Below are 22,227 nucleotides of genomic sequence, written 5' to 3' on the forward strand. Positions count from 1 at the left end.
ATTGCTATTTAAATTAATTTCCTCTGGCTACTGTCTCGGGGCTGGCCAGATTGAGAATAGCAGATAAGTGTGGCTGGCTGGCTACAGTAAACTGCTCTTGTTTTATCTTTTCCAACTAAATCATACTGGTGAACCTCTTCAGTCTTTTCTGCACCCTAATTAGTCACTCTTCTTTCTTAAACTAATTAACATGACACTGTTTACTGAAAAGATTAGTTGTCCACGTATCAACCCAAACCGTTTTTTAGTTTCTTCATTAATCTACCAACACGTATTTATAAAGATTGCACTAGGAGTGGTAAGAAAAAATGGGATTTAAGCAGCTGTTACCTTTCAATCTCTTCTGAACTACCTGATTTTGCTGATATAATTAAAAGAGTAAAAAAAATTGACTTGCAAATTGTTTTGAAATTATAAAATATGCAAATAACTGCATTTGTTCAAGGAAATTACCTTTATACTGTCTTACCTTGCTCTTATTCAAATGGTTAGTTATGAACAAGTGGTACTCAATTTTCTATTGCCACTGTAACATGGTTATTTGTCCCTGTAAGCACATAATTATATATGACAGGACAAAAAAAAAGAAGTATTAAGTTTCTGGCTAATTGGTAAAATTGATGATTACAGTAAAAGCAACTCTTATGTAAACACTAAATAGGCTTATAGTGTCAACCAATATCCACTTGGAGAACCCAGAAGTAAAGGAGTGCTAAGAGCTAAAAAGTCTGCTTTTATGCTTATATTTGTAAAAATGTCCATTGGCTTTTAAAGATGTTCAGCAACAATAATTACAAAGCCCATGAAATGAATTTTTCCCTTGACCTACACGGGGTCTAACGATCCTAATGAAGATCCTAATGATACCAATTCAAGAGAATAAAAAAAAAATCAGAAATTCCGACAGGAAGTTTTCAAGTTTTAGGGTATTTCCTCAAGTTGGTACCAATTGATCTGAATGTCCAAACCATTTTCTCACAGTGCAAGATGATGACAATGTTATGGCTAGTGCTGTTGAAAACCGCCATGCATATATTTTAGGCTATAATGCTTGTTAGGTGGCCAGGCTATGTTATTAACCCGATCTGTTTGAAAGACCATTTCTGTCTTATCAACTGTTCTATAACGCATTCACAATTCATGGAATGATTGAGTCACCAAGAAAAGGTTAAAATGTATTTGGTGCATTCTTTTTATACTAAGGTAGCAAAGACTACAATGCATTTCAAAAATTATTTTCAAATAAGCAAAAGTTAAGATGCTAAAGAATAACCTTGTTTAAATGTTATTCAGAATAGTGAATGTCCAAAGAACTTTCTATATCTGAGGTAAAGAAATATGTGGCTGGGTAACAAAAGGAAATCCCAACTCTGAACAGAACAAAACACAGTAGTAGCCACTACACTTCTCAAACCTCTTTCTCCATAAAAACTACCAATAAACACTGACACCCTATTTGTAAGATATTTTATTAAAAAGTCTCACATATCTTAGTATTTTAAAATATCATGTTGTTTTGATTTTTACGTATTTGTTAAATCTGGTTGATCTTCATTTTAACCAGAAAAAGCACTGTTTTCAAATGACAAGTATTACCTGATCTGACAGTGCCTTCTTCAGATCCATTCTCTATCCATTGAGATTCACTGTCCAACAATCGGTTTTTTGATTCACTAAGCGGTTTGATAGGAAAGGGTTGATTTGAGCCAATACTGAAAAGAGGAAGAAATAATTCAGTAAATAGTTTAACGCTCAGTTAAGGATACTTAATTAATAAGCAGCAAATTAGTATTCCTTCTCCTAAATATGTGAGGGCAACTCATGAGATCTCAGCACTCTAAAAAAACTCTATCTTCAAAAGAAAAATATGCCCCCGACCCCCAACTGAATGGCTCTCTAAACCCAAGAATCTATATTCCAGCAGTGCCAATGAAAACAATTAGACAAAAGAAAAAAGCTTCAGAGGCTGGTGTGAAACTTTTAAAACGTGTTAATCAAGAGCTGTAAAGTAGCACAAGGTGAGGATCTATGTCTGTGGCCAGGACAAAAAAATTACCTGTCATTTCCCAAGTTTTCTGCTTTCTACCTCTGCAGTTTAGATCTAAGGGGAAAAAATGATTTAGTGATTTAGCGTAGACTTACTTTTCTTGCTAAGAGATCCAGGGAAGGAGGGAATGGAGGAACAAAAGAAGGAAAAGGGAACTAGTATTTCTTGTGTACTTACTATGGGCCAGACACTGTGCTAGGTGCTTTATACACATTATGTCAACCTTCACAATAACCCTTGGAGGTAAGTATGGTTATCTTCATTTTACAGAGCTGGAAACTGAGTCTCACACAGTTTAAATGACTTGTTCAGACTCACAATAAGTGTTAAGAGTTCTAAGGTCCTAAGGCTGTAGGTTTGAAGGTCTATGTTCTGATACTAATAGATGGCTTGGAATTTATAACCCCTCCTCCCCCACAATTTATTTCTGTCCTAAATAAATTTCGACTGTTTGACAGAAGTATCTCTGTCTTCTTTAAAATTTCATTTAAAATGAACTATTTCTTTTAATTTATGAATTGGTTTGCTTGCCATGCAAATACTGAAAAAGTATCTTCTAAGATGAATGAATGAGAAAAAATTTTATATTGTATTTTTGAAATCCTCATTAATATTATTTTTACACTACAGTTTAAATCTGTTTATCAAAATATAATGGTGGATAGTATGACTAATTTCTTTGAAAAAAATATAGTGGATATAAACCAAGAATCAAATCCTGAAAGAATGTCTTAGTTTCTAGAAAGATGTAGCGTATTTAGGAAAGCCATGTTTCCTGGTTTGCCCAGACATTTCCAGTTATATGTGATTGTCCTGGTTCAACGATTAATAGCAAGCATTCTCTTTCTTATTCTCCAAGTGTTCTGGTTTGGATGATAAAAAAATATGGTTATCCTAAGCATGTTAGGTACATATACATATTAGCTCTCTGTTAAAAAAAAATTTACATAGAATTTCTTTCCTTATCTATGTTGACCTATAAATTATTACTGTATTTATCAGATATGTATGTATGACACACACACAGTTTGCTTTATAATGAATAATGAAAAACTTAATGATAAGAAGCACACCTTCTAGCATATTCATTTTGATTTGTAACAGAAGCTTGTTCTGGATCCATCCCCACAAGGCGAGTTGGAAAACTGCAACCATCACCCAAGCTGCATAATGAAAAATATCAGTAATAATTTAAATCATATTAACTTAAATCAAGGTGGTCAAATTCAACAACCATTCTTCAAAAACATAGTATAAAGAAATTATTATAACTTGTCATTTCAGAAAATAATTCTTAAAATTTTCTAATTTAGAGGGTTACTAGCCTCACTGAAGAAATAAACTGTCTTCTCTTATAATTTACATATATTTAAAAACAGCATCTTTCAGGACTATTAAGATTATAATGTCTGGGGTGCCTGGGTGGCTCAGTCAGTTAAGTGTCTGCCTTTGGCTCAGGTCATGATCCCAGAGTCCTGGGATTGAGACCGGTATCAGGCTCCCTGCTTGGTGGGTAGCCTGCTTCTCCCTCTTCCTCTGCCATGCCCCCTGCTTATGCTCTCTCTTTCTCTCTCTCAAATGAATAAATAAAACTCTTAAAAAAAGATTATAATGCCCATTAAGATTATGATACCTCAAACACAGGTAAGCAAATATTTGGTAACTGACCTACTCATCACAATCATTTAAGACGTCATAAAGGCTCAAACTGAAATTCAAGGTGTAAGTTCCAAATATTTATTCATTTGACAAATATTTATTAAATGCCTATGGGATGCCCTGGGTACTATTATTAGGACTAGGGATATAGCAGTGAACAAAACAGAAGAAAACTTCTGCCCTCAAGACGTTTACAATCTAAAAAAAAGTACAGACATACCTTAATTTCACATTTTAAAAATACCAAAATCATGAAAACAGGGACTTTCATTTCCAGCCAAGATGGATTAACTGATAAATGTGACCTTTCATCATGAACAATCAGAAAACCGAACAGTATATACAATAACTGTTTTCCAAATAGGCAAACACAGAACTGTGGTCTCTGAAAAAAGAGAAACCAACCAAGTGAGTCCCAGCTTTCTGCCAGGACCTGAGCACCACCAGGGGAAAAAAGTAGAGCAAGGTAGTCTCAATGAATTGAGGTGACAGAGATGGGCGTTTCAAGAAGTTGAGGTAGCTTGAATCTACCGGATAGAGCTGAGGAAGAGGGAGATATATGCAAGAAAGGGTAACAACAATGTGCACAGCATTTTACTGGAGTGTTTTGATGAATGTGAAGCTACACATGTGAATCTAGGCTTAAAAAGCCTCAAAAGGACCAAGCTAAAACACAAGTAACTGCCAAAGGGAGAGAGCAAAATTTAATACACAGAATTCAAAATGTCTACCATCCAATCAAAAATTACTAGCATGAAAAGTAGCAGGAAAATGCGATCCACAACTAAGAAAAAAACTGTTAATAGAAAAGAATTAGAAATGACTATGAAAATTTGAAACAAATACTTTAAAATAGTGATTATAAATATGTCTGTGAATTAACAGGAAAAAAATGGATATGAGAAAAGAAACTTAAGATATAAAAAAAGAACCAAACTGAACTTCTAGAGCTAAAAAATACAATATCTGAAATGAAAATTCACTAGATGAGCTTGACAGCAGAGCAGACATCATAAAAGAAAAGATCAATGAACTTACAGACAGCAACAGAAACTATCCAAACCTTAGCAGACAGAAAAAAGATAGGGCCTGCGGAGCAAAGAACAGCAATGACCTGTGGGTCACAATCAAGCAATTTAACATACATATATTTAAGAGTGCCCCCAAAACCAGTGGAGGGAAAGCATGCGAAGACATAACAAAAATTATTCAAATGTGATGAAAACTATAAATTCACAGATCCAAGAATCCTAATGAACCCTAGAGAGGATAAACACAAAGAAACCACCAAATAAATAAATAAATAAATAAATAAATCATCAAATGGCTTTTAAGATAAAATCTTAAAAGTAGCCAACGGTCAAAAAAAGACACAGTAGTTTACAAACAGTGGAATAAAGATAAGAGTGAGGCTGATTTCTTGTCAAAAAAAAAAAAAAAAAAAGGCAAGCCAGAAGTTAATGGAACAACATCTTTAAAGAAAGAGGAAAAAACAAGACAAAACAAAACCAGTCAACACTGAAATCTCAGTATAGAGAAAATAATCTTGAAAAATACTAGTCTGTTTTCTATCCAGACAGAGTGGAAAAACCTTGTAATACAGGAGATGATAAAGTACACAGAAGAGATTGATGCACTTAAAGGTACAGCAATAGGATCTATCAAATGAAACACAGAAAAAAGACTGAACAAAAAAAATGGACAGTGCATCAGGGAGCTGTGGTACAACTTCAAGTGTACTAATATACATGTAACTGGAGTCTATAGTAATGGGGAAGGGGGGTGGGGATGACAGAATAAGTATTTAAAGAAATAATGGTTAAAATACTCTTCAAATTTGATGAAAGTTATAAAATCACAGTTCCAAGAAGTTCAACCAATTCCAAGCATAAGAAACATGAAGAAAACTATATACCAAGGCACATCATAATCAAACTTCATGAAACTAGTGCTAAAAAAGCATATCTTACATCAAAAACAAATGATGTAATATATGATTAACATAACAATAAAAAATTTTTAAAAAAAGCATATCTTAAAAGCACCCAGTGAAAAAAAGACACATTACATATAGAGTAAAAAAAAGAATGAGTGCAAACTTCTTGTCAGAAAAAATGTAACACAGAAGATGGTGAAGCAATATCTAGAATTATATGCCAAGCAAAAATGTCTTTCAAAAGTGAAAGCAAAATGTTATTTTCAGACAAAAATATAGGAAATACAGCTAAACAATGGGAAAAAACCCGTAACATTTATAAATATGTCACTTGAATTTCAAATATTTTTTACTTTTCTGTAATGACTTTGATATATAGATGGCCTAAGATGGCTGGGAATTTGGGAGAAAAGGAAACTATGAATCATCTCAAGCATATACTTTCATTTACATTTGAAGTTAAAAATTGCATTATATGTTGGGTCTTCTTTTAAGACACAACAGAATACATATCTGTGATAGAATCTTTGAAGATATAGCGAATAAGTACAAATTCTTATGATTCTCTACTTCAAACAACTTATTTTCATCTTGAAGGAAAAAGAGTGATTGTTATTTTTATGAATAATTTTTTTTCTACTTTCCATTCAAATATATGCCCAAACTCTCTTTTGGGAGAATTTAATAAAAAACATGAAAAATAAAGTATTTTATATAATCAAGATGTTCTGAGTTTTCATTCTCAAGGCTCATAAGGATGTCATTATATACTGTATTCTCTGAATCTTAAGACATTTAACCAGAGAGACAGAATATCACAGATTCTGTAATTTCCGAGACCTGCATTTTGTACATTACCTTGAAAATATTGGAAGCAGCCAGTATTTCTTTTCATCACCAAAGACTTGTCTCCAATTTTTACTGCATCCAAGAGAAAAACCATTTCCATCAGGTCCATATGAAAATGTGGGTGAGCGGAATGATTCTGTTATATGTACATATATATAAAAAAAGAGTTAATCTATTTAAAAAATTATACGATGGAAGATAAAGATAAAGCAATTTTCTTGCTTTATATCTTTGATATCAAAATTATATAAATACAATTTAAAATAAATAAGATATTTGTAATAATTAAAAGATAAATTCCTGAAACTTATTTGGGAAAAAAATAACACCTCTGAGTATTTCATCACCTTTATAAAATGAAAATGTGAAAACAATTATCTAATATTACTAAAAATCTACTAAAGTGTGTTCACTATATCTCACCTTTTTAAAAAGATATGCTAACTCTTGCAACTTCACTCATTACTTATGAAATTCTTACTATGTGCCTAATGGCACAGTACCAGGTGTTTGAGATCCAAAGGTAAATTAGATGAAATTCTTACCAAAGAATCCACAGTCTAACAAAGTCTAACAAAACTGCACTGTGATATACATGTGTGAATGGGGGTGATGGTATGTGAGCATGATCTTGAACAACAAATAACAGATAAAGAAGCAGATGGTGATCAGAGACGATTATTTCAAGTTTGGCTGTTAAGTGATGTAGAGTGGAGGCTAGAGAAAGATACACATTTCACAAGAAAAAGTTTTTTTTCTTTATGTAAAAATACAATTTATTTTAGCATGTTTTATAAGCTAAGGATAAAAAGCCAGGGAGAGAGGAATTGGGAAAGGTTGATGATATAGAAAAGTAAAGTAAAAAAAGTAAAGAACACATTTTAGCTAAAAGATAAGCTGTAAGGGCAGAAGAAATGAGACAGCCTCTAGAAGAGTTCTGAAGATTAACCTTAGATACCAGAAAAGACATTTGTCCTCAGAAGTTAGAGGCAGAGTGACAGTGATGGGTTTGAAAGGAGAAATGTCTGTGTGAGGTTTTAAAGGGGAGAAGATAAGAATTTACTTGTGACAACTTCTAGTTTTTTCAGAACCACATGACATGACTGCCAAATAGAGCAGAGGACCCAAGTGAGGTCTGAGACTTTAAACGTGTAGGTGCACCAATCGCTGTGGGAGTGAGACTGCCTTCCCCAGCTTTCTACAACCCCGATGTACTTGTGGAGAAAATGGAGAGCTGGAATAACCCAGGTCATGGATCAGCAACTGAATTACAGGAGAAAGCCAGGACAGGTATAGTGTGAGAGTGTTGTCAAGAGTTGTTAAAGTCATTTGTAACAGGATCTAGAATCGAAAAGGGGAGAAATGAGACCGGAAGGGAAAGGAATGGTTGGGACAGTTGAGTACAGAAAAGGAGAGCTGCAAGGATGATGAGTGGTCAGAGAATGGAAAGTTCAAGTTGACAATTTCAGGGGCTCTTCAGTTCCAAGAGATTAAAAGGTTCAATGTTTAGTTTATGGGAATGATTGGCCATGAGCGTCAAAGGGACCAGCTTGCTTGTTTGGGATGATTGCATTTGTTTGAATACAGAAACTCTTTAATTGGGGAAATGGTCTCAAGGTAGGTAGGGGACAGTTACGGAGAAGGGTAGAAGTGATACCTCAAAGGACAGAAGAACATAACTCTGGAAGGAGCAGTGGAGAAACAGCCTAGGGCCAGGGGTGTGGAAGGTGAGCTGTAAAGGAAGTGGTGTGCCAGAGTAGTTTTTTCAAAATAAGGGTTAAAATACCTTAATAGGTGTTTTTCACATCTTTTTTTTTTTTTTTTTTTTGCGACCAGCATTTCTTTTTAACGGACTAGAACAGAAAATATTAGAGTACATCGCACATAGAAGAGATTAATGATGTTTTGTAAAATTTTTGCTTATTTTATTTATATAATTTTATAAACGTGTGCATGCACTAGGTCACAATACAAATGATGCCTTTCTCACTGTAGTCACTGGCAAAAAAAGCTGAAGAACACTGCTTAAAGAGAACAATGGGTTTCCCATGAAGCACTCCTCTCTCATAACTAAGGGGCTGGGCAAGAAATGAAGCAGGCTTGGAACTGTGGCAAATTAAAGCGTTCAAGCTCCCATCTAAAGCAGTTGACTACTACTCAGTTCCAACTGAAGGATGCCAGAGAGGAAAATGGGCCCACTGTTACCAGATTTATCAATTTTTGAAAAGAAATCAGCTTTTCTATGTGAAATCTCTTCCTTTTTAATTGGCATAGTTCGTAAGGGCTAGACTTTGCATGTAAGCTGCCTTTTATGATGTAAGTAAGCTTACTCATCATTGATGAGTAAAGGTAAGAGGATGGACGGCAGGATACTCTGTGACAAGGATAACAAATTAATTACTAGATACAAGAAAGTTTATTTGCACAGAAAAGGGATGAAGGCATGATGGAACTGGAGGAGAGCTCCACAATGGAGAGTGAGCTGCAGAAGAAAGGGCTTAGAAATTCTTACCCTGGAGCCCATCAAGCTTTTTCATGACACAGTAAGACACCAAGTTAAAATAATACAAATATACATATCTAAAAGTCTCCCTAAAATGTCTTCATCTTTATGTATTATAATCTGCCTCCAATTCTCCTGGCAGACACATGGCTTTAGATGGCAAGGAGTCTTTGACTTTCCTGTGAAACAATGTGACAAATCCATATTTCGTATCCTGCTACATTAGCCAGTGCCTAAATATTTCAATTATAGCACAGTGGCTGCTTACAGGCTAATAGCTTAGTTTGAGCCAATGCCACACCACTCTTATTTAGGAAATATTTGTTCAATTATTTTAATACTTTACTGAATTCTTCCCCTGTATTTCACTTTAAAAAAGCAGCAAAATATGGAAATAAATGCTGATATTAGTGATATAGTTGACATAAAGATGGAAATGATTAACCATGTTAAAAACACTACTCCTTAGCCTCAATCATGGAACACACCAGTGTGTAATCAAAGGTGGGGAAAAAAGTAAAGAACATATTTTAGCTAAAAGATAAGCTGTAAGGGCACCTGGGTGACCCAGTCGATTGAGGGTCCAACTCTTGATTTCAGCTCAGGTCATGATATCAGGGTTGTGAGACTGAGCCTGGCAGTGGGCTCTGCACTTAGTGCAGAGTCAGCTTGAGATTCCCTCTCCTTCTGCCCCTCCCCTTTGCTTGCATGCGGGTGTGCTCTCCGTCTCTCAAATAAATAAAATCTTTTTTTTATTAAGATTTTATTTATTTGACAGAGAGAGAGAGACAGTGAGAGCAGGAACACAAGCAGGGGGGTGGGAGAGGGAGAAGCAGGTTTCCTGCCGAGCAGGGAGTCCGATGCAGGGCTCGATCTCAGGACCCTGGGATCATAACCTGAGTCAAAGGCAGACGCTTAACGACTGAGCCACCCAGGCGCCCCTCAAATAAATAAAATCTTTAGAAAAAATAAAAGATAAGCTGTAATGATTTAAATTTTTTTTTTTGCGTTCTGAGAATGAACCTCCATATAACATGTAAACCTACTGTCTACACCTTTATAGGATGATTTTATTTTTTTAAAGATTTTATTTATTTATTTGACAGAGAGACACACAGCGAGAGAGGGAACACAAGCAGGGGGAGTGGGAAAGGGAGAAACAGGCTTCCCACAGAGCAGGGAGCCCTATGTGGGGCTCAATCCCAGGACCCTGGGATCATGACCTGAGCTGAAGGCATATGCTGAACGACTGAGCCACCCAGGCGCCACTATAGGATGATTTTTTTTTTTTAAGGTTTTATTTATTCACTTGAGACACAGAGATACAGAGAGAGAGCATGAGCAGGGAGAGAGGCAGAGTGAGAGGGAGAAGCAGGCTCCCTGGTGAGCCAGGAGCCCGACGTGGGGCTCGATCCCAGAACCCTGGGATCATGACCTGAGCTGAAGGCAGATGCCTAACCATCTGAGCCACCCAGGCACCCCTATAGATGATTTTTGAAAAGGCACTGTATAAATGCAGAGAACAGCTCTTATTTATTAAAATTCATATTGAGGTGCCTGGGTGGCTCAGTCTGTTAAGTGACTGACTCTTGGTTTCAGGTCAGGTCATGATCTCAGGGTCATGAGATTGAGCCCTGCATCAGGCTCCATGCTCTGCAGGGGGTCTGCTTCTCTCCTTCCCCCTCTCCCTCTGCCCCTCCCCCCTGCTTGCTCATGCTCTTGCTCTCTAAAATAAATAAATAATTTTTTAAGTATAATATTTATATAGTTCTTTTATATACAATGCACAACTGAAAATGCATATAAATGCCAATCTCACATCCTCAACCTTCAAAATATTGAAACTTTACATTATGTACCCACTGTTCTTATCTAGTCATAGTTAACCTTAATACAGATTTTACACTTTTTTATCATCTGACTATTGTCCTCATGATTTCATAGTCATTTATATTTCTTTTAATCTCCTTACCTATTGTTGTTCTGTTTTTTCCAACTAGCCAGCAGTGGTAGCTGAAAAGTGATAGGACGCTGATGAAGAACATTGTAGACACAAAGAAAAGGAAAAGTACGTGGAACTTTGCACGTGTATCAGAGAGTTCATTCTGAGAAAGGAAGAAGAGTTAACTTTAGAATAGTCAGCCCCTAAAATATATTATTTGATTCTTCCTAAAGACTGTTGAATTTACCAAAAATCTTGCCAGATATGAAAAATATAAAATAAAATCAGATAATAAATCCAAAAGCAACATCTCCCAAAACAGAAAATTGGCATTATCAAAGGAGCTTGCTTATATAAAAGGTTGAAAGGGTCATTTAAAAAATTACTCTTAAACATTTAAAAATTTTAGTAATATATTCAGTAATAAAATAAAAAGAAGCATTTTTTACTCAACATTTTTCTTTTGTACTTGATGCATATATTCCTAAGCCCCTGATATCCAGGATAGACAAGGGTTTTTCCTTATCTATGCTAAAATATTTGCTTATTTTAAGTATACATGCTGCTAACCAAACACTAATTGTGATAAATTTGTGTACTTCTTTAATTTCTATTTTTGGAACACCCCAGCATATATCCCCATGCCCTCAGCTGTTTAATTCCTACCTTTTTCATCCTCAATTTCTAGGTTTTTTTTTTTTAGGTAATTAGCAGTTTTGGTAAATACATTTACCACAAGGTATTAGTGAGTGAAAACAGCTTTGCTGTTACCCATTCTTATGGCTATATTCATTTTTTTTTAAAGATTTTATTTATTTATTTGAGAGAGAGAGAATGAGAGACAGAGAGCATGAGGGTCAGAGGGAGAAGCAGACTCCCCGCTGAGCAGGGAGCCCGATGTGGGACTCAATCCTGGGACTCCAGGATCATGACCTGAGCCGAAGGCAGTTGCTTAACTAACTGAGCCACCCAGGCGCCCTGGCTAAATTCATTTTAACAGAAGCAAAATCTTAACCTAGAAGAAATTAGTATCTTTTTTTTTTTTTTAAGATTTTATTTATTTATTTGAGAGAGAGAGCACATGAGAGGGGGGAGGGTCAGAGGGAGAAGCAGACTCCCCGCTGAGCAGGGAGCCCGATGTGGGACTCAATCCTGGGACTCCAGGATCATGACCTGAGCCGAAGGCAGTTGCTTAACTGAGCCACCCAGGTGCCCTGGCTAAATTCATTTTAACAGAAGCAAAATCTTAATCTAGAAGAAATTAGTATCTTTTTTTTTTTAAGATTTTATTTATTTATTTGAGAGAGAGAGCACATGAGAGGGGGGAGGGTCAGAGGGAGAAGCAGACTCCCTGCTGAGCAGGGAGCCCGATGCAGGACTCGATCCCGGGACTCCAAGATCATGACCTGAGCCGAAGGCAGTCGCTTAACCAACTGAGCCACCCAAGCACCCGAAATTAGTATCTATTAATAGGAGAAAGAGGAAGCCTTTAAGTGTTAGCTCTTAAAATAAAACCACATGGGCAAATCACAGACTCCACTAGAACATGAGGTGGTCCTGGCTTGATTTAAACACTGTTTACATGATAAAATGAAGGTTTTTAGCGTTAGATTATTCTGACATTCATTTTTTACTCTTCTCTCCCAGAGTAACCACAGTACCTTTTAAACATATCAAGCAATTCTTTTAATTTCCCATCTTGTGAAGCAAATGTCATATTTGCTATATATTTACTATAAATTGTCACAAGAATGGCATGGCAATAATGTTATTTTACCTTTGGACAACTCTCTGTAGATTTCCTGCGGCAAAGTTTGTACAAATAGAGATAATGTATTAAGAAACCAAATTTTATACAAAATTATGCTGAACACTAGTTTTATAAATCTTTTGTTTTGAAGGAACCCTAAGATGTTGTTCTCTACAGGTCATTGACAACATTTTCTCCAAAAATACAAAAGAGAAAACAGACAAGAATATTTAGCTCCTTAAGCACATTCAACGTACACTTTAAATATATACTTTCCCACTATTTTTAAAGAGATTTATATCTAGGAAAGAATAAAATTAATTTTTTTAGCAAATAGCTTTTTTTTTTTTTTAAGATTTTATTGATTGATTGATTGGACAGACACAGCGAGAGAGGGAACAGAAGCAGGGGGAGTGGTAGAGGGAGAAGCAGGCTTCCCGCGGAGCAGGGAGCCCGATGTGGGACTCGATCCCTGGATCCTGGGATCATGACCTGAGCCGAAGGCAGACGCTTAATGACTGAGCCACCCAGGCGCCCCAGCAAATAGCTTTTATTAAAAAGCTTCTGATTAGTAGTTTCTCAAAACTGTATCTGAGAATTTCTTACTACCTTCAGTCACTACTACTGCAAAAGCCTTCTAAGAGGTGCTATCATTGACCTCCAGTGTAGTTTCAGCTCTGCAATCAGAGTGATCCATTACAATAAGACCATGTTACTCCTCTGCTCCTGTTTCATTTGGCATGAAAGACACAGTCCTCCAACACTCTCCAAGGCCCACTGCCTGGACTTCTCATTAGTCCCATTCTCTCTCATTCTACGCCAGCCACCTAGCCTCCTTGCTGTTACACAAACATGGCGGGACACTCCTACTTTTGGGCCTTTGCTCTAAAGTCGAGATGTTTCCTCAAAAATGTTCTTCTCTCAAATGTCCACTAACTCCTTTCAAGTCTTTGCTCAAATCTTACCTTCTGAAATCTACCCTGACCACACTGTTTAAAAAAATTGAGATATAATTGACATATAACATTCTATTAGTTTCAGGTGTAAAACATGACTCAATATATGTACACATTGCAAAATGATCACCACAGTAAGTCTAGTTAACTCCCATACCACAGTTATAAAACTTTTTTTCTAGTGATGAGATCTTTTAAGATGTACTAACTTAGCATCAAATATACTTAACTGTAGTCACCACATTGTGCATTATATGCCCAGGACTTATTAATGTTATTCCGAGCACCTTCACTCACTTTACCCATCCCCTGACACTGCCCCGACAATCACCAATCTGTTATGAGTCCAAAAAATATTTTTTTTAGATTCTACATATAAGTGACAAAAACAGTATTTGTCTTTCTCTGACTTATTTCACTTAGTGTAATGTCTTCCAAGCCCACCCATGTGGTCACAAATGGCAGGATTTCCTAAGTTTTTATGGCCAAGTAATATTCCATTGTGTACACACACACAAACACAATTTTCTTCATCCATTCATCTACTGATGGGACACTTAGGTTGTTTTCAGGTCTTGGATATTATAAATAAGCTGCAATGTACATGGGGTTTACACCTATCTTTTCAAGTTAGTGTTTTCATATCCTTTGGATAAATATCCAGAAGTAGAATTGCTGGATCATATGGTAGTTCTAATGTTTGGAGGAATCTTCATACTGTTTCCATAGTGGCTAAACCAATCTACATCCCCACCAACAGTACATGGGTTCTCTTTTCTCCACATCCTCGCCAACACTAGTTACTTCTTATCTTTTGATAATAGCCGTTCTAACAGGTATGAGTTGATATCTCACTGTGGTTTTGATTTGCATTTCCCTGATTAGAGACATTGAGCACTTTTTCATGTACCTGTTGGCCATCCATATGTCTTTGGAAAAATGTCTATTCAGATCCTCTGCCCATTTAAAATTTTTTTTTGGCTATTGAGTTGTAGGAGTTCTTTATATATTTTGTCTATTAAGCCCTTATCCAATATATGATTTGCAAGTATCTTCTCCCATTCACTAACCTGCCTTTTTGTTTTGTTGGTTTTTTTTTTTTTGCTGCATAGAAGCTTCTTAGTCTGATGTAGTCCCACTTGTTTATTTTTGCTTTTGTTATTTTGCTTTTGGTGCCAAATCTAAAAAATCATCACCAGGACCAATGTGAAGGAGCTTACTGCCAATGTTTTCAACATCTAAGAGACTTACGGTTTTAGGTCTTATGTTCAAGTCTTTAATCCATTTGGAATTTTTGTATGATGTAAGACAGGGATCCAATTTCATTCTTTTGCATGTGGCTGTGCATTTTTCCCAATATTATTTATTACAGAGACTGTCCTTACCCACTGTAGACTCTTGGCTCCTCTGTTGTAAATTAACTGACCAAAGATTCATGGGTTTATTTCTGGCCTATTTTGTTCCATTGATTTATGTGTCTGTTTTCATGCCAATACCATACTGTTCTGATTACTATAACTTTGTAATATGGTTTGAAATCAGGAAGTGTGATACTTCCAGCTTTGTTCTTCTTTTTCAAGACTACCTTGGCTATTTGGGGTCTTTTGTGGTTTTAGAAATTTTAGAACTGTTTGTTCTATTTCTGTGAAAAATGTCATTGGAACTTAGGGATTACACTGATTATGTAGATGGCTTTTGGTAGTATGGACATTTTAACATTAATTCTTCACATTTTAACAATATTAATTCTTCCAGTCCATGAGCACAGATTAACTTTCCATGAATTTGTGCCTTCAATTGCTTTCATCAATCTCTTATAGTTCTCAATGTACACGTCTCTCACCTCCTTGGTTAAAGTTATTCCCTAAGTATTTTGACATTTTTGATGCAAGTATAAATGGGATTGTTTTCTTAATTTCTCTTCTGATAGTCTGTTACTAGTGTATAGAAACGCAACTGATTTTGAACCCTCTAACTTTTCTGAATTGGTTTCTTAGTTCTAACAGTTTTTGGTGGAGAATTCAGGGTATTCCAAATATAATATTATGTATTATGCAAATAGAGACAGCTTTACTTCTTTCTTATTTGAATTCTTTTTCTTGTCTAATTGCTGTGGCTAGGATTTCCAATACATATTGTGTTGAATAAACAGCAAGAGTGGGAATCCTGGTCTTGTTCTTAATCTTAGGGGGAAAGCTTTAAGCTTTTCATCACTGAGTATGATGTTAGCTGTGGGACTGTCATATATGGTCTTACTGTGTTGAGATGTTCCCTCTATACTTAAAGAATTTTTTACCAAAAATGGATGCTGAATTTTATCAAATGCTTTTTCTGCATCTATTGAGATGATATGATTTTTTCCTTCATTTTGTTAATGTGGTATGTCATGCTGATTGATTTAAAGATGCTGAACCATACCTGCATCCCTGGAATAAATCCCACATGATCATAGTGTATGATCCTTTTAATTTTTAATGTATTGCTGAATGCAACTTGCTAATATTTTTTTGAATATTTTTACATCTTTGTTCAACATGGATATTGGCCCATAATTTTCTTTTCTTGCAGTGCCCTTGTCCATTTTTGGTATCAGGGTAATACTAGCCTCATAAAATGAATTTGGAAGTGTTCCCTCTTCTGTTTTCTTGGAAGATTTTGAGGACTGGAATTCACTACCAAACCATCTGGTCCTGGACTTTCATTTATTGGGAAGTTACTGATTACTGATTTAATCTCCTTCCTAGCAATTAATCTCTTCAGATTTTTCTATTCCATCATGATTCAGTCTTGTAGGTTGCATTTTCTAGGAAAGTATCCATTTCTGCTAAGTTGTCCAATTTGCTGGTGTATCATTGTTCACAGTAATCTCTTATGATCCTTTGTATTTCTGTGGTATCAGATATGTTTTCTCTTTCATTTCTGATTTTATTTGAGTCCTCTTTCTTTCTTGGTGAGTCTAGGTAAAGGTTTGACTATTTTGTTTATCTTTAAAAAAAAACCCAGCTCTTTCATTGATCTTTTCTATTGTCTTTTTAGTCTCTATTTCCACTCTGATTTGTTATTTTCCCCCTTGTACTAACTTTGCCTTGTATGTTCTTTTTCTAGTTCCTTGAGATGTGAAGTTAGGTTACTTTAGATCATTCTTATTAGTGAGTTTTCCAGTTTTCTTTTTTGTAATTGATTTCTGGTTTTATATCATTGTGTTTTCTGTTTCTTTTGAATGGAGTGTTCTTTATGTCTGGTAAGTCTACCTGGTCTAATGTGTCATTTTAATGCCAATTCTTCCTTTTTGATTTTCTGTCTGGATGACCTATCCGTTGATGAAAGTGGGGTATTAAAGTCTCTACTATTATTGTATTGCTCTCTACTTCTCTCTTTAGGTCTGTTAATATTTGCTCTATATATCTAGGTGCTCCCATGTGTCCACTAACTTCCTTCAAGTCTTTGCTCAAATCTGATTGTCTTACCGAGCAGGTCTATCCCGATCACTCTCTTAACACTTCTATCTGTCCCCTGTCATACTCACCCCACACACACTTGCCACATCCCTTACCCTGCTCTACTTTTGCTTTTTTTCATAGTGTTTACTTTCTAATATACAGTAGGATTTACTTATTTATTATGTTTATATGCTGTCCTCTTCTTAAAAGTAAGTTCTATAAAAACAGGACTCTGTTTTGTTCACTGATATATCCAAAGTGCCTAGAACACTGCCTGGCACATAGTAGGTACTAAATAAATATTTGTTAGATGAAGAAAAAGATTTAAGTTTACTAGTCTTTCCTGACTCATGACAAGTTTGAAAAAAGTTTTAAAAATATTTATTCTTTTTTTTTTTTAGAGATAGAAAGCATGCACACGAGTGGGGGAGGGGTAGAGGGAAAGGGAGAAAGAATCCCAAGCAGGTTGCGGAAATGTTCAGCATGGAGCCCAACTCAGGGCTTAATCTGATGACCGTGAGATCATGATTTGAGCTGAAATCAAGAGTCAGATACTTAACTGACTGAGCCACCCAGTCACCCCCCAAAATATTTATTCTTTAATTAATATATGCAAACACTGCTGAAGTTTCTGGTAAAGAAATGTGAAATTCTGTAATTTAGACTTTATTCATCTGGCACTGAATCCTCTTCATTTAAATAGGCCCACCAAGTAGGATTACATAGGCTGTAAACTGAACAAAGATGCTTAGAAGTAGGGGAACAACAGAACCCAAAATTCATTGGGCTGAGACCACATAGAACTGGGGTGCTCTTTTCTAATAAAGGAACACACAAAGGAACTGTAAGTACTAGTATACATACCCTGGGTTTTAAATACCCAAGTTTAAAAATTCAACAATGTTTTAGTGGAAGTCCTTCTAAAATGTATTAGATATTTCTTGGAAAAATAATTGTGCTTGATGACTTGAGGCTTTAATTATGTAATTCTCAAGTATGACTAGGAATAGCAACTCACAGTGAAAAGTATTTGGATGCTGAAACAAAGACATCTATGGTCAAATTCTGGCTAGTTTCCTAACTCCTCTAACCTCAGTTTTCAATGTTGAAAATTATTGAAAATAATAGCTCCTTCTGCAATAACTATATTTTCTTATTTTTTGTATTCTTTTTTATTTTTATTTTTGAGAGAGATAGAGAGTGAGTGTGTGTGTGGGGCGGGGGGAAGAGGCACAGGGAGAGGGAGAGAGAATCTTAAGCAGGCTCCATGCCCAGTGTGGAGCCCAACATGGGGCTTGATCTCACAATGCTGAGATCATGACCTGAGCCAAAATCAAAAGTTGGATGCTTAACTGATTGAGCCACCCAGGCCCCCCTTATTTTCTGTATTCTTGATGCTTTGGCATCTGAGGCCTTGCTGACTGAAGAGAGACTGCCTCTCTCACAGCTAACCAGTTCTTAAGTGATAGCAAGGAATAAACCTCTCATACACAAACTAACCAATCCAGAGTTCATACTCCATATCACTTCCTCTATTGGACTATTACACTCTGGGAGGCAAAATTTCCCTGCCATAGCCATTCCAAGGATACATACAGATAACCAAGGAACAACCCTTATGCCCAGAGACCACAGATATTATGCAAACTGGCTAACCTAAATCTGGTTACCCTGCTTGGTGCTCCCCTGTGTGGCCCTGCATGGCGTGGTATGCCCCTTCCCTCAGAAACTGTGAGCAACAAACTATCTTTTCAATAGAAATCATCTCCTGATCTGCTGGCTTCACCACACCTGAACGGTTCAATTATAAAACCTACATTTTAAAACTTCTTAACAGGATTTTTAGGAAGAGTAAATACAATGTACTTTTTGACTACAATAATGCCTTCTTCAAAATCAAAGATTTAAATGTGAAGACAAGGGCTCCTGGGTGGCTCAGTTGGCTCAGGTCATGATCCTGGAGTCCCAGGATCGAGTCCCGCATCGGGCTCCCTGCTCAGCAGGGAGTCTGCTTCTCCCTCTGACCCTCCCCCCCCTCATGCTCTCTCTCTCTCAAATAAATAAAATCTTTAAAAAAAAAGTTAAAAAATAAATGTGAAGACAAAAACAACTAAAATACCAAAGGAAAACCTGGGTGAATATTGTGTAAATATACAGTGAATAGACTAAAGCCAGAAATCATAAATGAAAAGTACTACTTTTATTTTTTAAAAGATTTTATTTATTAATTTGAGAGAGTGCAGAAAGAGAGAGTGCACATCAGGGGGGGAGGGGCAGAGGAAGAGGGAGTAGCAGGTTCCCCATCGAGCAGGGAGCTAGATGCAGGGCTTTATCTCAGGACCCTGGGATCATGACCTGAGCCAAAGGCAGACAGTTAATCCACGGAGCCACCCAGGCGCTCCTATTATTTCTGATTTTCTGATTATTTATTTAAAAGCAGTGCTTTAGGGGCACCTGGGTGGCTCAGTTGGTTGGGCATCTGACTCTTGATTTTGGCTGGGGTCATGATCTTAGGGTCCCGGGGTCATGAATTTGAGCCTCCTGTAGGGCTCGCGCTCAGCGAAGAGTCTCCTTGTCCCTTTCCCTCCCCCCGCCCCCGCTCCTGTGCATGCAACGCACACACTCTCTCTACAATAAATAAATAAAATCTTAAAAAAAAATCATAAAAATACTGCTTTAAAAATAAAAAACTTGGATTTGATAAAAATGAAAGAAAACAGGGTTATAAGATATAAATTGAAAATGTGGAAAAAAACATTAACAACTTATGACAGAAAAAGGATTAACATCTACAGAGGCAGGAACCAGATTAGTGGTTATTTGGGGTGTTGGCAATTTCACTTTTATCACTGTAAACTGCAGTAAGTCTCTTCAACTCAAGGAAAAGCAATTACTTCCCTAAAATTGATAGGTCTATTGTTAGAATATTGCTGAAAATAGTTTGGCTCACTAAAAAAAAGTTCACTATTCTATTTAATATCCATTTATTTGCAAATAAACATATGAAGGTAAACTGTAATCCCATCTGCTTTCTGATCAAATTCTACCTAGTAAAATTGAAATAAAGTACATCTACTTATAATAAAGAATGAAGGAATTCTTTACGAATATAGCATCTTAAAAAGTTTTAAGTATATGTTTTAAGATAGAAAACAGACTTACCGTCCAAAATTTTATAAAGTACTGTAAAACTGTTGTAGCCACGAAAAGGCAATATAACAAGGAATACAATAAAAACAGCAGGAAGAATTTGTAATTAGAAAATCCCACACAGTTATTCACCCTAGAAGAATAAAGAAAGTCACACTGTAAAAATAAGACAAATCACAAACTCTCAGAAACAAAAAACAGAATGGTGTTTGCCAGGGGTTAGGGGGGTGGTGATGGGTATAGAATTTTAGTTTTACAAGATGAAAAAGTTCTGAAGATTGGTTACACAATATGAACATATTTAATACTACTGAACTGTACACTTAGAAATGGTTAAGATGGTAAGTTTTAATGTTATTTTTTAACTATAATAAAAACAATAATAATACATATGGCAGATAAAAAACTTAACTATTATTACTTGGAAATGGGCCATTTGGGAAGTAGGGAGCAGTGTCTTAATTGTGGATGTGTGTTTTTAATAAATTCTATGAGGAATTTGGAATTTTAATGTTAATTCTTAATATATACTTACTTGGGTTACTAACATCAGAGTATATATTTAAAGGAATACACTTAATATAAACATGTACATACATAAATATGCATATAAGTAGGACTAATTCAACCTTGAGTAATCGAGTAATTGAACTGACCTTCAAAATTTAGGAATGCTGAGGTAAATTACTTTCAATTCTCTCCTTCCCACCTCTCTACCCACAATGTGATTTCCTCTTTTTTATACATACCAAGGACAATGATGATCCATCTTAAGAATACATCTAAAAAACAAACATAAGAAAATCCTTGCATAAAAATTCCCCTAATTTTAATTTCTGATACTTTTCTCTTTCTTTGGCTTAAATTTTTACCTTTACAAATAATATCTTAGAAAAACCAACCGAGGGGTGCCTGGGTAGCTCAGTGGGTTAAGTGTCCGACTCTTGATTTCAGTTCAGGTCATGATCTCAGGGTTGTGAGACTGAGCCCTGCATTGGGTTCCATGCTGGGGGTGGAGCCTGCTTAAGCTTCTCTCTCTCCCTTCCCCTCTGCCTCTCTCTCTCTCTCTCTCCCCAGCTCCCTCTCGAAAAAAAAAAAAGAAAAGAAAAATGAACCCAGTAAACATTAGGTTAGAGAAAAGTTCTGGTATTTCCACAAGGCCTTTTATAGTTAAGAGATGATTTTTAATACTGGGAATTTAGCTGAGCATAGCCAAATGCCTTGAACCATACCAAATGACATTTTAATATGATATAGTACATATAGCACTGGGTAAATTAGATAGGTCCAGCTTACAAATTACTGAGGGAGATAAAATGAAATACAGAAATCCCTGTGCTATTTTAGCCACATGCAACACATAAAAATAAAACTTTAGGAGCAAATACGTTAAAATATTAACAATGATAGGCTTATAGATGGTTATTTTTTCCATACAATTTACAAAATTGTATTCCATGGATAAGCACTACTGTACTTTTATAATTTAAAAAACCCTCCAAATTTGCCTCATCACCAATACATGCAATCTAGATTTGTATAAAGTTAGACTACAGAACATCTCAAATACAAGCAGTCCCCCTTATCCATAGTCACTCCCATATCCAGCTTCCCCTGGTTTCAGCTACCCACAGTCACCAAGGTCTAGAAGCAGATGATCCTCCTTCTGACACTTCAGAAGGTCAATGGTAGCCTAATGCTATGTCACAGTGCCTATGTCATTCACCTCCCTTCATCTCATCACAATAAGGGTGAGTATAGTAGAAGGCATTTTGAGAGAGACCACATTCACATACTTTTATTACAGTATATTGCTATAATTGTTCCATTTTATTATTAGCTATTGTTATTAATCTCTTACTGTGCCTAATTTATAAATTAAACTTTATCATAGGTATGTATGTATAGTATATGTAGGGTTTGGTATTACCCAGTTTCGGGCATCCACTGGGGGTCTTGGAATAGATCCCCAGGCAGATAAGAGGCGACTGCTGC

At 36.0% G+C, this 22,227-nt stretch overlaps 1 protein-coding gene across 4 annotated transcripts in view; it reads right to left on the reverse strand.

Moving 5' to 3' along the window:
• The window catches only part of ZDHHC20 (zDHHC palmitoyltransferase 20), a 70,315-nt gene that overhangs the window by 4,503 nt on the left and 43,585 nt on the right, over positions 1-22,227 (reverse strand). The window contains exons 6-12 of one of the 4 annotated variants that reach the window (XM_028104950.2): positions 20,982-21,014; positions 20,245-20,365; positions 10,967-11,099; positions 6,501-6,627; positions 3,121-3,210; positions 1,597-1,712; positions 470-547 (exon numbers count right to left, since the gene is read on the reverse strand). In XM_028104950.2, the coding sequence (XP_027960751.1) occupies positions 510-547; positions 1,597-1,712; positions 3,121-3,210; positions 6,501-6,627; positions 10,967-11,099; positions 20,245-20,365; positions 20,982-21,014 (658 nt within the window). In that variant the 3' untranslated portion in view covers positions 470-509. Of the gene's footprint in view, positions 1-469; positions 548-1,596; positions 1,713-3,120; positions 3,211-6,500; positions 6,628-10,966; positions 11,100-20,244; positions 20,366-20,981; positions 21,015-22,227 lie in introns of those variants that run through there. The other 3 variants (XM_028104958.2, XM_028104971.2, XM_028104978.2) reach the window with 3 other exon arrangements.

This window comes from Eumetopias jubatus, unplaced genomic scaffold (assembly GCF_037043125.1).
Source record: "Eumetopias jubatus isolate StellerSeaLion01/CBP00866 unplaced genomic scaffold, mEumJub1_p1.0 scaffold_3, whole genome shotgun sequence".
Lineage (NCBI taxonomy): Eukaryota > Metazoa > Chordata > Mammalia > Carnivora > Otariidae > Eumetopias > Eumetopias jubatus.